The 16,323-nt window shown below is 39.0% G+C and overlaps 1 protein-coding gene across 2 annotated transcripts in view; it reads left to right on the plus strand.

Annotated features, from left to right (window-relative positions):
* klc1a (kinesin light chain 1a) overlaps positions 1–16,323 on the plus strand; it is a 49,646-nt gene that overhangs the window by 3,921 nt on the left and 29,402 nt on the right. For both annotated transcript variants that reach the window (XM_028565369.1, XM_028565370.1), the window contains exons 2-6: positions 3,560–3,827; positions 7,253–7,483; positions 9,308–9,386; positions 13,815–14,043; positions 15,006–15,093. In XM_028565369.1, coding sequence (XP_028421170.1) covers positions 3,561–3,827; positions 7,253–7,483; positions 9,308–9,386; positions 13,815–14,043; positions 15,006–15,093 — 894 coding nt within the window. In that variant the 5' untranslated portion in view covers position 3,560. The remainder of the gene's footprint in view (positions 1–3,559; positions 3,828–7,252; positions 7,484–9,307; positions 9,387–13,814; positions 14,044–15,005; positions 15,094–16,323) is intronic.

Below are 16,323 nucleotides of genomic sequence, written 5' to 3' on the forward strand. Positions count from 1 at the left end.
CAGTGTCCCCAATCGCTCCACTTCAAGCCAGCCATTTACATTTCAAAAGTTAACATCAGAAGTGGTTTTCTGTGCCTTTTCCTGTGGTGCTTTGTGCTCCGAGACTCATCTGATGCCAGAAATAAAAGACTGTTGGATCAGAGCAGGACAAAAAGGCTTGTGCTGTCACTTTCACTTCTGTATTCCACAGCCTGCAGTGGCAGTTGTTTTCTGTCTTGTTCTTTGCAGTTTGGGATGTTCCCAGTGGTTTAAAGTTGACCTTGCTCTGTGTCGTTGGGGTATAAAGCAGGGATTTTAGATTGATGTCCATGTTCATCGCTTGGCCCTTTTCAAAGGAGCCAGTTCAACTGTGCTTTTCCCTCTAAGCTTTGCAATAAGATCTACTTATCAGTTTTTCAGCTCATTTACAGCAGCGAGGGACAAGTAGTTAACTTGACATATGTGCATTTTCCTGATTGATTACTGATAACAGCAGTTGAAGTTATTAATATTGAAGCAGCCCATCTGTTATCTACATAATTAAAAATGTAAGTGTTTTGGTGGTGGCTGTTAAAATGTCCACTCCGATAGGTAGGAGTATTTGTAAAAGATGATATTGTTTGTTGTGTCTCATGTAGAGTCACTTCAAGTTACTTTCACTGAAATCTCTGTACAGCTCTGCTCACCTGGAGCTGCTGTTTTTCCATCTCTCTCCTGCGCACAGTTTCCTGGCTAGCTGTCAGCTGATAGGCTGCACGCTAGTTGCCGAGTCACATGGAGAGATCTAGCTATAGCCCTCCCGACTCGTCTGCTCCGAGTGGTCTTCAGACGTTGTTTTTTTTTCTTTTCTTTTCTTCAACACTTGATGCTTCCACGACTGAAATGTGAATTCTGAGGCAGTTCAGGACAAATCTGCCAATCTGTCTTCACCTGGTAATGTAAAGTCAGTCTTCCTCATGAAGTGTTTCGTTTCTGTATTTTTCACAGCTGTCGCCGCAGTTAAACAAAACTCCAGTTGGCATTTCTGTAATTATCTGTTTGCAGTTTCAGTTAGATTTGCTTGCAGAGATTTATGAGGAAGCTTGCAATCGAAGCGCTCCGTCATAATCCTCTTAAGTGTGTGTGTGTGTGTGTGTGTGTGTGTGTGTGTGTGTGTGTGTGTGTAAAATACAAAGCAAAGAAAGTCAGGATTGAGTAGGAAGGAGTGCATGGGGGCCAGTGGAAGAGGAACCGATATTAACCTGCAATGTTTGGCTAATATGTGAATACTAATATCTGATTTACTATGTCTAATAGTGTACCTCCTTAATCACTATGTCCTATGACTGCATTATGGCCGCACTAAGATGCTGATTATTTGAATCGTGAATATGAGTGTTTGGGGTCGGTAACTTTACTGTACGGTATTTTGTAACTGCAGACTAACTGTAAGCCTGGCAAGGTTATGCCAGACTAAAACTGTATGTTATCCCTGATTTTTTTTTTTTTTTTTTTCTTTTCTGAAAGTGTGTCATATTTAGCTGGGGTTTTGTTGGTGATTAACTGGCTAGATACAGGGAAAGCTAATAGATGTTGACTAAAGATGCAAAGCTATAATAACAAACAATAAAACAAATGTGACGACCGGTGGCAGCCACTCATCTAATTTAAGTTGTTCATTTCAGAGTTTTCCTTTCTAACAATCCTCACCTACATATCTGTCGTTATCTGTGTACCACACGCAGCCCACAAGCCTCAGATTTGGATTTGAACTGTCAGCAGGCAGCAGGTTTAACGTCTGCGGTTTGGTTTCAACCTTTCATCACAGCTGCACCTAAGACGCTCTTTTTCTTAAAGCATCTTAGGTGATGATGCCTCGGTTTTGAAGAGCACTTCAAACAGCATTTTTACAAATGCGGCATTACGTTAAACCTTTGTTTATGCAGCTTTTTCAGCTGTTGCAACACCCTGCTGCTATCAGTGCCTCGCTCAAAGGCACCTGGAGTGTTGTTGGAGAGGCAAGCATGAACATTTCAAATTCTAAATCTTTCTAATTCTCTCAAGATGAACCGCCTAGGCTCCTGAACCAAGAACTGTCCAGACAGTCACACACACACAAACCCACAAAAACACAGGATCTAACCTTTTCTTTAAGCCAATGTGGTTTCTCACTCTGAGCTGAGTATTGATTGCAAAGGGAGATGCATCTGGCTGTGTAGTGGCCATGAGGCCAGAAAAGGTCAGGAGTATGCATCTTTGAACATCTGAAGGCTACGTGTGTGCTCATGTAATGATTTCTCTACATTAATCAATATTATGTTCGGGTTCAAAATCAGCACCATCCACCAGCCAAATCCTGGTAAAATATGCAAGTGGCTGTAGGGCTGGGCAATATATGGATTTTATATAGACCTCAATATACGAGGCTATATATCATCTTCAATTTTGGATATCCCGATATGATGCATGTGTTGTCTTTTCCTGGTTTCAATGGCTGCATTACAGTAAAGTGATGTAATTTTCTGAACCTACCAGTATTACTAGCTGTTTTATTATTAGTCATTGTATCCCCATACTGATTGTTTATAAAAAATCTCATTGTGTTAATATTGAGCGAAAGCACCAGTAGTATCAACATTAATTTATTTGCTAAAAAATATGATATTTGATTTTTGTTTTTGGATGGTAGTAGGGCTGAGATATCTTCTCAGATTTTGGATATCATAACATGGTAATATGGCATAAGGTGTATTTTTTTTTTTTTTTTTTCTGTTTTTAAAGGCTGCATTACAAGAAAGTGATGTCCCTACCTGAATGTTCTATTATTTGTCTTTAGCCTCTTAGTCATTAAAATACACATTATTGATGATTATTTATCACAAATCATTGTGTGAATATTTTTGTTAAAGCACCAAATGTCAACCCTACAATATCGCCGCGATATCGATATCGATGTATTGGGACAAAAATAACGTCATATTTGATTTTCTCTATATCACCCAGCCGTAGCTGATAGATTTGCTTTACTCACCAGACAAAAAACCCACTGGTAATCTATTGAGTGGCTGGTAACATTTGAACATTCACTAGCCATATGGCTGGTAGATGGCTGTGAACCCTTGACACGTTTCTGGTGAACCCCAATCTGTTGCTCTGTGAAGACCCTTTTTCCTGGTGGTCCTGTCTCTGCCATTTTTGCAGTATTATGCATTAACCCTGATTAAAAGTTTGTTGCGTTAGTCATTTTTTTTGTTGTTGTCAGGACTAACAAGCACAGAATTCATGAGACAAGTGGATAGCCTACTAATAATGTCAAGATCAGAGTCTTTAGATGACAACAAGTTCCTTGTTTTTGACAGGATTTAGAAAATCATTTGCTCTCCTGCATTAGAGCCTGCTGTTTGCACTTTTTAGGAGAACATCCCTGTCAGATTAAATTTACACCGCCTTTTCTGTGTGATCTAAATTTATACCATGTTTTGGCATGGGATTTTCTTTGTTTGATTTGTCTGATCTCTGGGGCCGTACGGTATTATAACTGCACCACTTTAAAATGGATTCATACATGATTTTGACTTTCCTTTCCCTGTAAAATCTTTAGGATGCGTGAGGACATGTCCACCATGGTGTGTGTGAAGGAGGAGGAGGACCCTGGGGAGAAGCTGTCCCAGGATGAGATCATCTCCCGGACCAAGCAGGTGATCCAGGGGTTGGAGGCCCTGAAGCAGGAGCACCACTCCATCCTGGGGGGCCTGCTGGGCACGCTGCGCTGCCTGAAGCAGGACGAGGAGGGCGTCCTGGTGGAGGAGAAGTCCCACATGATCCGCAAGTCCCTGGAAATGCTGGAGCTCGGGCTGAGCGAGGCACAGGTACACGTTCATATTGGTGAATCATTATCAACTAAAATATCAGGCTTGTTCTCTTAGGTATATATATATTTTCAGACATATTTTCTTTTTAAACCATCGATCAGTAATTTGGTGCCCCCCCCCCTCGCTGCAGGTAAACATTTTGATAAAACTGGGGGAAGAAAATTGCATTTTTATTGAATATTATTTTATTTTACCGATGACACATGTTAGGTAGACAGTGGTTTTAATCCTCTCTGGCACCTCCAGTAAAAATGACATGGGGAAAACTTCACAAGCGCTGGTTTCAACTGGTGTATGATTTCTACACTTCAAAAGAATAAAATAAGGATAATGTTTTTGTTGCTGGAGCTCTACCTTTTTGATAGTCTACTAATACGTTGAGTGGACAACAATTTGTTTTTCCAGGAATGCTCCATGAGAGGGGTTACAGTCTGGACATTTGCTAAAAAGAGAGGTCCCGAGAATGAAGAGTGACAGATTTCATAATGGCTCCAGAAACACTTCAAAAATGCTGCTGGTGTTGACTGGCCTTTAGTTGAAAGCAGTTTGTCTTGTACATAATAACAGACTAAGAAAACAAAGCATACACATAAGTTCAAATGCAAACCATAAAGATCATACACCTATGTGTTAATTTTTTTTTACATACAGTATTCTAAAATTTGTGTTTTTCAAAGGCCCAATTCCCCTCCTATAGGCGAGTGGTGGAAAATACTGATTTCCCAAAATCCTCCCTGAAGAAAGAGAACAGAAACAAAGATAGACGCCTTTACAGCTCAGATCTAAAAAAAAAAAATCTTAAAAATGCAGATTCTTTTCAGAGAAAGTTTGAAAACTCCCAAATGGTTGTCGTTGCTTAGTTTGCAAACACTGGCCTATGAGTCACTGTTGATGCTTTAGCCTCTCAGCTCCATCTCCCAGCAGGCTCTGTGTGATAAATATACAATACACTGCACCATGCAGACTCTAATATCCACCTTCAGCATTTTGGGTAGCTTACGGTTATTGTAGAGTGTGATTCATATTTTGCTGCATAATTTTCCTGCTTTAACACTGCAAATGTCAGTATGCCTCAAACTCTTTGTCTGATTACACCCCTCCCAGCCTTTCACCTTACAACATATGCTTTTAGGTGGATGCTTTTACCCAAAGTGCCTCACAGTAACACTAGTGTACACACATTTAGTTCTGGTGGGAAGTGTACTATTAACACTGGCAGTTTTAGTACCCTAATTTACACATGATAGAGCCACTGAATCTGCCACTATTTGCCTTAGATTTAATATACAGGGTTCGTACGGGTGCTTGAAATCCTTGAAAATGCTTGAATTTTGATTTTGTGTTTTTCAAGGTTTGAAAATTACTTGAATTTTGGATAAAATGCTTGAAATTGTAATTTTATTTCTTTCACAACAAATACCTAACTTACTGAATAGTTTGTTTATTAAATTGAGAGATAAAATGTTGGAGAGCCTAAAATTAAAACTGCTCGCTGTGGGACTGCGATCTGCCACCACGCCAAGACCCGCCCTAAGAAGCAGCTTGATTGGTTGGGGTAAGGCATTTCACCTCGAGTGGTTAAGGTTAAGATAGCTGATTGGTTACGCTACCTTGCGTAAGCATCATGGCCACATGGCCAATAAATGCTATTGAAGGGCGGGTCTTGGCGTGCCCATAGTGGGATTCGTAATATCGCTGCCGGCAGGTTGTTGTCGTTTCAATAAACGTTGGCTGGAAGATGAAAAATACAAATTATGGATTAAACGGGGACAAACCCTACGAGTTGCCTCTTGTAAAGTCTGCAAAAAAGACGTGCAGCTTTTCATAATGGGTGAGTCTGCGCTCTCGAGTCACATGAAGTAAGTTTCAAGTAAGCCAACTGAAGTAGCCTACTGTACACGTTAGCGCTAGTTAGCGCCTATTTGTTGACGCTAGTAACTTCTAGCTAGGATTTCGCAGGCTAAGTGACTGAGAGTACTTGGTGTGATAATGTAATGTTAGTATTGCATGTCCGTTATAGCACGTTCATTTGTGGAATATGCTGTGAACATAGCCAAGGTTACATCACAGTAACTGTAACATACCCGCAAATTAAAACCTGCAAACATTAGCCCGGTGCATAACAACAATCGTTGATTGCTGAACAGAAATCATGTCATACAAGTAGCCTACTGTAAGGTTGAGGATGGCCTTATGCAATATTTACACTGCTCTATTCCAGTAGATAAATGTATATGTCTTTTTCAATTAATATAGGCTATTTATTAGGCAGGTGCATGTGCACTTTCAGAGTCTTCTGGGTTAAAATGGAATTACAGGTTGTTGTTGCACTGTCTCAGATTTTGTTCAAACCTTGTCTATATCAAGAATGTGTACCAAAACCAAGGCCTGTAAAATATTTCTGTTCAAATCCTATGTCTTCATATTTTTAGCCCTTGAAATTACTAAAGTTTTACAGCCTGAAAATCACATTATCTGGGAAGCAATATTTGGACATTAATTCATAGACAGCCCAAACGTTGTAGGTTGGAAGACATGTCGATATGACTGAACCATTACAAGTTTGTACAGCATGCCCTAGATTTGGAAAGAAGTGTGAAAGGAAATTAAGGGTAGCATAAACTTTGAGCAAAATCTAAGAGGGTGCATCACCTTTTTGTTCCTGGATTTTGACGCAGAATGAACCAGCTGCATGTCATTTGGCTCAGATCCTCCCACTCAGTGCTCCTCTCCATAGCTGTTTTACTGTATGTTATGTTAGGAACCATGAAGAGAAGGTGATAATTCAGGGTTAGTGAAGTGAACCTGTCGAGTGATTTTGTTTGGGGTAATTGACTCAGGCAGGTTAGATAGCAAGCAAAGTCTACATTTAGAAAAATAAAACTTGTGTTTTGCATAAATATCTGATCCTTCTGCTATTAAATACAATTTTGGCTGTTTATAGTATTATGTCTTTTAATGTGACAAAAACACTAAATAATAATTTTGACTATGTATTGATAAATATTTTATGGTGGTGTAAGGTGCTGGAAAAAGCTTTAAAATGGACCTTGAAAGTGCTTGAAAAGTGCTTGAATTTGACCTTGGAAAAGGTGTACGAACCCTGAATATACTTCATGTTTAATGTAATTTGTGCATTGTATTAAAAGTATAGTCCCTTGAAGGGTCTAAATGTTTTTCAAAACAGCCCAGGATGATTGTAGCTAGGAGTGACTGGGGATTAGTGTGAATATTGTTTTAAGGTGGTTCTGAGCTGACTCATCCAAACGAGAGCATGTTCAAGCACTGTAGCTCAGGGATGCAGGGAATACTGTCTAGTTGATCACCCCCAAAGACATTCTCCAAACATCCAAAATATGAGATATGATTATTATTGAACCATGAAGCAACTCTAGTGTGTAAAAGAACCCCCTCTGTCCCAGGTGATGATGGCGCTGTCGAGCCACCTGAGCTCGGTGGAGTCGGAGAAGCAGAAGCTCCGGGCCCAGGTCCGCCGGCTCTGCCAGGAGAACCAGTGGCTAAGGGACGAGCTGGCCGGGACGCAGCAGAAACTGCAGAAGAGCGAGCAGAGTGTCGCCCAGCTGGAGGAGGAGAAGAAGCACCTGGAGTTCATGAACCAGCTGAAGAAGTACGACGAGGACTTGTCCCCATCTGTGAGTCCTCATGTTTAATATAACGTTTGACCCAGGGTTTCTGCGGGGTCTTAAAAAGTCTAAAAAAAAAAGTTTAAAATTTTGAAATAATTTTTTTTTCTTATTAGTGTTGTGTTCTAGGTCTTAAATAATTTTAAACCGGTCTTAAGTTTCCTACATCCATGTAACGCTACCTCTAATGCTCATTGAAATGCTCCTGCAGCGCTTTTTAAATTTTTTTTATTCCGTGGTGTTGTAGTTCTTTCTTTCGCTAGTCCGAATATAATTCGCTCTATTACGACTGCTACTTATATTGCAGCCAATCAGCTTTTGTGTTATTGGCGTGAGTCTCTTTCAGATTGTACCAGAGACAAAAAAACAGCTGAATTTAGGTCTAATTAAACAATTAAACTAGGAACATTGGGTGTACATGCGCTGGAGTTGAGAAACCTCTAACTAATGCCAGTTCTGCCGAGTATCTGGTGGCTCCAGCCCCGGCCCCAGCACTACCTCCACGCTACCTATGTGAGACCCACGCAGCAGCTCCGGAACTTCCGTAATCGACCTCCGTGTTGCTTTTGGATCAGAGCCAACAAGACGGAGGTGCTCTGGGTCCTCCACAAGGTGACTAGACACCAGTCCAAAAATGCGAATGAGGATAGCGGGGAATTCTTTCAGACGATTTTTCCCGACTCTGACATCTGGCGGGGCTTTTTATGTTGTGAAATGGGTCTTAAATTTCATTCAAAATGGTCTTAAAAAGTCATAAATTTGACTTGGTGAAACCAACCTGTGACCAGACATCTTATATGTCAGCATTCTTTGGCTTCATGCTACCTCACATAAACATTTTCTAAGTGAGGTCATTTAGTGATACAGATTTAAAAATTGGGGGAAAGAGAGTACTTGGATCAGTACTCTGTATCAGCATACCCTGAGTTGTGGTACCTTCTAGTGGGAGAAAAAGAGTGGACAGACTCCAGGTCATTCACAGATATCAATAATTTATTAGATGGTGACTAACCAATGAGAACAGATATGTAGATTCATGTCAAGAATGCATCACATTCAAACTAACTAGGGCAAATTCCACCTTACTGTCTGCAGCTGAAGTCATATGTCTGTATTTAAAGTATGCACGCTATTTTTCTAACAATTAGCTCACACTACTGATGAGAATGCCAAAAACAAGGCCGTTTGGAGAGCACATCCTTCTACAAAGACTGTTCTATAATGATAATAGAAAATATTCTGATCTTTCAAAGTCTGCATTATAATCAAAATAACACATAATACCAGACAATTATGGGATACATGTCCCAGATTTTGTGTGACTTGAGTTCTTGAGAAAATGGCAAACATTCATATATGAAAATCTTTGAAAAATTCTGAGTCAAACAAAAAGGGAAAACTGTCTTAAGCTGTCCTTTAGTGGTTCATTTGTTGTGATTTCAACTATTTGTGTCAAGTATCTGAATAAGCTCACAAGTTCCAATGCCAACCTCTTCTGCTTTTAAACAAGTTAAGTCTGTTTCTTCCTTTTGTAAGAGTCTCTTTTCCTCCTGTAACTTCTCTCCCACTGATTCCTTTCCATTTTAAGTCATTTCCATGAACTCTTCGTCAGCAGCTGAGTCGATTTTAAAAGTTATCAATGTAAACAATCTCAAGAATTTTAACACACTGACATGTGCTTGACTGGACCCAGGCTACAAAACAACTGCATCAGCTTATAAATAAGTAGTTGGTAATGCTCTTTTAAGAATTTAGAAAACCTTGAGTCAGTTCATTCATTGTCCTCTTTCTCTCCCTCCTCCTCTTTCACTCACTCCCTCCCTCCCCTCTCAGGAGGATAAGGACTCTGATTCCACTAAAGAGACTCTGGACGATCTCTTCCCAGATGACCAGGACGACCAAGCCCCAGGCAGTAAGTGTCTTCTTCCCTCTACTCCCCGGGGGATTCTCAAGCATTTTTTCAGTTCTGGGCACAGATATGAAATGTACTTCCTGGGTCGGGACATTGATGTTAGTGCAGGAGAGCTCTTGTCAAGTGGAAAGATAGTGTCCTCAAATGTGTTATGGAATAGTTCCACAACATTAATACTTGTCTTTGAAATTAAATTTTCTTTTTCTGATGGTTGCAGTAATTTAGAGAATGTCACTGCTGTAAAATTGATTCGTTCTCTGGAAACAAAACTGCAATCTTTGCACCAGCAACAGTTATATAATATACCAAAGTCTAGTCAGTGGATGTCCCCAGAGTTAGAATATACAGTATATGCCATAATATATAGTTTCTCCTTCCATACACCGCTTTCTGAACTTTTCTAAAGCCTTACAAATCTTTGTTTCTTCATCTTTGTCAACTTAAACTTTCCCTGCCTCTTCCCTGCCTCTTCGCCCCCACTCTTCATATCCATACCTTCTCTCAGTGTTTGATGGGGTGGTCTTTCAATAGCTCAGTAGCCCAGACAGTAAAGCTGTGTTGGCTGTAAAGGCTCATTAGTCAGGACCTAGTTTAACCTGGATGGAGGCCAAATGGGGTGAAAAGCTCCCAAACAGATTGGTGTAATATAGTTCCAGGATTTCTACAGTGTCTTCTTTTTGTGTAGCAGTTGTCAGGTGAAATAATGTTTGGCAAAAGACCACAGTAGTGTTGTTATGAACTTTGGCTTTAAATATAAATGAAATGCTTAAAATCTAAACATTTGATCAATAATACCTTGGCAAAAAAAAGTGAGAACTTTAACCTCTACTTCTTTGTGAAACCAAATACCAAAGCCTCATTTGTCAGTGATTATACTACAGTTAATTCCCAACACCCCACCAGAAGAGCTACAGCTCTCATTGAGCTTAATTCAAATAAATATATTGTAGCTTTAAAGTTGTTTGGGACCACTGACAAAGAGACTCACATGCCTCTGGTCTCCAAAAAATGGCACACAGTTTTGTTCCCAAACTTGACATTGATGGAGTTTCTTTAAACCCTTTTTTGCACCAAGGTAATTCCCATTTGGCTCCTGGCACCAGTTTGCCAGCCAGTTTAAATTTCTGACAAAATGGACAACAGACTGGTTTCACACTCTGATCTCAGATCACTCTGAGCCAGACTTTCTCTCTTTGTTCTTCTTTGTTAAACTTTTTTTTGTTTTAATTTAACCTACCAGCTGGAGGTTTGGCAGAAAGTTTAAGAAACAATGTCTGCTACATAGCACAGCATATTTTAAGTCTGATGCAAGAAATTAAGTTTTACTTTTCCCCCCCTTTTTACATTTAACAATATGTTATTGCTCTCAAAGAAACCAGCTTTTCCGTTTGTGTGTCCAGTAGTAATTCCCCCTCTTGCAGTATTTTGTGGGTGTAATTTCAGGTTTTTATCCAGACTTTATCTGTGTTTTGGCCCAAATTATGACCCAAGTGCAGTTTGTTGAGCAGAGGAAGCAGAGCAGGTTGTTTTGGGGGTACTGAGTCAAATTATAGGACTAGATTTGTTTCATGTTTTTAGATGGAAAACTGGCTTCATTACGCTGTTTGCAGCATTTGTTCCTAGCAGTGTTAATAGAGCCTTTGCTGTGTTGAGCAGCACGGACTGAATATGAATTATGACTTGACAGGAGTGACAGACTTTAATAAAATATAGTTGGGATAAGGAATAGGGGGAGCACCAGATTGACTTTCTGCACTATAAATCTCAATAAAAGGAGTGTCAATACTGCATTATGATTACAAAAAATGTGATCTTCTGAGTTATTGAGGTGAAAGAAGTTCTGGAGCTGCAAACAGAGAAGATGAATGAGCAGAATATGTATTTAGAATGATTTGTAGCTTTATTTTATTCGTTTTGTTGAGGTTTTATACCAATAAATAGGGCAGTTATTTAGCAAAAGGGCCTCTGGCACTGATAAACACAATTCCTAATATCCATTTGAACAAGGAATCATTTGTCTTTGCTTAAATATGTCGGGTAACCAGTTTTTCCAAGATTGAACGATGAATTTAAAATTGGGAATGGTTCACAACACTGTTGGTAATTATAAGTGAGGTTTGAGATAAACATCATTTAAAAAAAACATCCCATTGTAATGCAATACTTATGAAGGCACACCCATTTTCCACATAAACATGTCTCAGATTCTCATTGTTGTACACACCCACACATTCCTGCTCACACCTACATCAGTGCTTACAGTAAATACAGTCAAGAAGCTAGTTTTGTGGACGGTATATACAACACTTAAAGGACCAAAAATAAGAAACAGATGGGTGGTGCCTGGAGGGTAGTGAAGCAGTAGTTTATTGGTTTCATGTTTCCAAACTTAAATATCTGCTCTTCCTTTGTTGCATCAAGTAAAAGTAAAAAAAAAAGAAGAAAAAATCAAAAGAACAGATGAGCAAACTTGTTGCAGTGTTTAAAGTACTGTGTTTATGAATGAATGAAGAGATTGGACGGATGAGAGAGGATGGTAAGGCAGTAGTAGGCCAGTGCATTTTGTAGAAATGCATCATTAAATGCTGTTTTCAATGGCAATACTCTTCTCTGTGTGAAACAGAGCTGTGTGTGTGTCTGTGTGGATTAGATGTCTTTCCTCCTCAAGCTTATTCAGACAGCTTTTTGGGTTTTGGTAAATTGCTGTCAGCAGGAACAAAGATAATGGTGATGACAGCTCTGCCTTTATTTAGATTGGCCTTAGGCTTATACTGTATGCACAGATTTTTCTGTACTAATATTTATATTTCAGCTAACTCTCTGTTCCAGGGATTCTGTGTTGCACCTCTATAAACATTTTAAAAAGAATGGTGGAAAGCCAGAACTAAGTTATTTTAACTTTACATCCCTCGTAATGTTCAAGCTCCAAAAATGGTGCATCCTACACTTCCCATAATGCAATGGATTGGGTGTCCTAACAAGTATTACCCAGGACTGGTAAACTGAGTGTGAGTTGAGGTTGGTGCGCCCCTCTGGCTTAAGATGCCATCTGTGAACCACAAGGTACCAGGTTCGAGTCCAGCTGGAGATCCGTTTTGCATTTCTGTAGAGTCTCAAGACATTTCTCTCAAAGAAAATCCTGAATATAAACTGGTTCCAGCTTCTCAATTGCGAGGATGTGCTGCTTTTCTTTGCCTTCTGTGATAAACTGAATATCTTGGGGTTTTTGAATGTTGACACCAAAACTATAGCTGCAGCGCGCCTGATCGCAGCTGGTATGAATTGACAGATCGGATAATATGGCCGCCAAAATGAAAATGGCCCTGCTTTTGACGTTAATCTACTATGGTGCGAGTGGTTGTGGAATCACCTGGTGCTGGGACACTTCACTATGGACGATGTTGTTAACACACACACACACACACACACACACACTTATAGACAGACAGGCAATGACTGCATGTCATGAGAGACATTCTTCATCATGTGCTCCTGAGTCCGTTAAATGTAACCAACAGAAACCAGCACATTTGCTGGGCCATTGTTTGTGTGAATATTAATCGTGTTTGCAGGCCATATGTTAACAGCCAGCTGGTGTTTGTTTGTTGTGGTTTCAGCTTTGACCCATTTGTAGAAACACAAATAAATAATAACTTCATTATTAAAATGAGCCAGGAGAAAAGCTGTGATATTTAAAACAAAGTTTGATTCATATTCAAACACGTAATGCAACAAGTCAGTATGTAACCTGCTTATTTTAAACCGAATGGCGACGTCTTTAGCACTTGGAATTTGTCAGATGCTGAAGATTATTTTTTTCAACATCATTTTATAGAAAAAACTATTAAATTAAGCTAAACCAACAAGGAAGGTACATATAAGTAAAACAATCATAGAAAATAGTAAGGATAAAACAATTAATCTGTTAGCCGATCAAAAGAAAAATGATCAACATCCCTTTTTGAGTACTATTTTAAGCACACAATGCCAAATATGACTTATTTCCAACCTCTCAGTGAGTATTTTAAGCTTTTCTTACTTTATTGTGACAGTGAATTGAATATCTTTAGGTTTTGGAATGTTGGTTGGACAAAATATACGCGTTGAAATTGTCATTTGGGGATTTATGGAATTAACGATTAATTGATTATTCAAGAAAATAATCTGAGGACCAAAACTATTGGCATTTTAAAAATCACCAGTTAACATAATAAAGCAACATCGCTCTGATTTATTTGTAAAAAATCTAACAAAACTCTCTGTCTCAGATGATAAGAAAAAAGATTTTCTTAATAAGTCAAATATATATTTCCTTGCCTTCTGGATTATTCCCCAAATGCAGTACAATTGTAATGAATTGATCAAAAGCACAGAGGTGTGTGTCCTGACATCTAATCTTTTCTTTCTCCTTCCTCCGTGCGTCTCCAGTCCAGCCGACCCACGGCAGTGCTGCGGCGGCTGCTGCCCAGCAGGGAGGCTATGAGATCCCAGCCCGTCTGAGGACCCTCCACAACCTGGTGATCCAGTACGCGTCGCAGGGCCGGTACGAGGTGGCTGTGCCACTCTGCAAACAGGCCCTGGAAGACCTGGAGAAGACCTCTGGACATGACCACCCAGACGTGGCCACCATGCTAAATATTCTAGCCCTTGTTTACAGGTTGGTCTGTCAAATATCTCATCTTGGCCCTGGACTTCATTAGTGTTTCCCAAAATAGGGTTCTGGCCATCCAGGAGGCCCTTTTGCGATTTTTCCTGCAAAATTACAAAAGGACTTGTATTACTGAGAATGCTTATTAGAGCAGATGGTTTCACCTCCCTCTTTCAGTTGTGTAAGAGTATAATGTTGTAATTGTAAACTAAATAAAAAATAAGTTTATTAAATCAGATTTAGGGACATATTACATAGATTTTTAATAAGATGTACGATACAGATATGATCATTTTTCTCTGTCAAATTCCTATGTTGATGATATTAAACAACTGTAGTCAGTTTTAGGAATACTATTCAATTACTCTTCTGTTTCTGTTGGCACCATGTTTTTCCTCCAAATAGAAATATATGATAATGGTTATGGAATAATAATGGTCTTTTTCTATCTTTTTCTCCTCACAATACGGTGGCATGTCTCTTTTTTTAAAGCCTTTTGGTAACAACCATCAAAGCATTGTGTGACAGGCCTCTATAGAACCTCTCATATGATAGTTGGACGCCTTTCTAAGAGAGAAGTGGAACATGGCAAACATAGCAGACACAGCCAAAGATTTACAGTACAGTAATGGAACTGGGCAAGTGTTAATCTCCCAGCTAAAGAACAAAAGAAGAAAAGAATGACAAACAAGAGCTGGACAAGTCTTTTACAGTGGTTGGACCATGTTTCTTTCTTCCACAAATCTTATCCATTGAATAGTCAGGAATGAGAGAGTTGGTCGACTTGTTGTCAGCAAACTATTGCATAGACTGTGGGAACTGCTGCAAAGCTATTTGGACCATGTCACCTGAAAATAATGGGCTGTTAGTGGAAATTGTTGGCATAGTTTATGTTTCTCTTTTTGTGTGCTTGTATGTCCATCTGTGTCTGTGTATTTCTGTCTGACTCTGTTTGCTTCTTTCTGTTTCAGGGATCAGAACAAATATAAGGAGGCAGCCAACCTGCTGAATGATGCTCTGGCCATCAGGGAGAAGACTCTAGGCAGGGACCACCCAGCTGTGAGTACATCTGTCTCTGCATAACACCAAAGTTATTCGGCTGTGCCTGGTTTTTCTGTACAATATTTGTTGTAATATAATCAGTTTTATCAGAATTATAGGGATGTATTTGACTTCAACATAATAGTGTGTAGGGTAGATTGTCCTAGCAGTGAAGTGCAGAAAAAGATGTATAAATAAAATATGTAATAAAAATATAAAAAAATATTTTTTATACATAAAAAATGTTCTGCACTTTACTGCTAGGACAATCTACCCTACACACTATTATGTTGAAGTCAAATACAGAATAAGTGCTCAAAAATAGATTTAAACTTAACAAAAAAAAGTTGACCCATCCGTACATTATGGGGGATAATTAAATTAGGGATAATTAAATTATTTTTTTAAGAAGAAGATTGTTACCACTCATGTTTGTACAGTAAAAATGAAGCTACAGCAATTAGGTGCTTAGCATTAATATTAGAAACCGCTAGCCTTACTCTATTCAAAGGTGACAAAATCTGCCAACCAGCACCTCTGAAGATCACTAATTACCCTGTTTTTTTTTTTTTTTTTTTTTATTGAATCCAAAATTATTTCCCCGTTTTTTCCAGTTTTTATGCTAAGCTAAGACAACCAGTTGCTGGCGGTAGCTTCATATTTACTGTACAGACATGACAGTGGTATTGATCTTCTCATCTCACTCATGGCAAGAAAGCCAATAAGTGTATATCACCAAATGTCAAACTATTCCTTTTGATATAAAGAGCTTTATCGCTAAGCTGAGAACTTTATACAGTTAAGGAAAAGAAAATTACAGTTCTTCATCTTGTTAGACGCACACTGTTATTACCCTTTACTCTTTAATCTATAGCTATTTTCGGCTGCTGCAGTGTCCTGGTTTCCCCTCAGGGGATCAATAAAATTCATTAAAAAATGTTTTACCCTGCTCCCCTTCAGGTAACACATATACCAACACTGGCAGCCATAATAACAGTGCAGCTAAAGTAGTGTTTGAGTTACAATTTTGAGGCATGTATCCTTATTAAAGAGCCCATAAAGCTACGAGTGAGTTTCAGAGCTGTTAGTGGTGCTCCTTGATGCAATGTACTCCTAGTAAAATAGGTTTTATAAACGTGTAATTATAAACCTTTTTTCTTTTTTTTTATGAGCTTTACCTGGTTTACTGTCAGAGAATAAGTTTGGGTATTTGTTTACATTCGACCAGATGTTGAGTGTCCTATATAT

This window comes from Perca flavescens, chromosome 20 (genome assembly GCF_004354835.1).
Source record: "Perca flavescens isolate YP-PL-M2 chromosome 20, PFLA_1.0, whole genome shotgun sequence".
In the NCBI taxonomy this organism is placed as follows: Eukaryota; Metazoa; Chordata; class Actinopteri; order Perciformes; family Percidae; genus Perca; species Perca flavescens.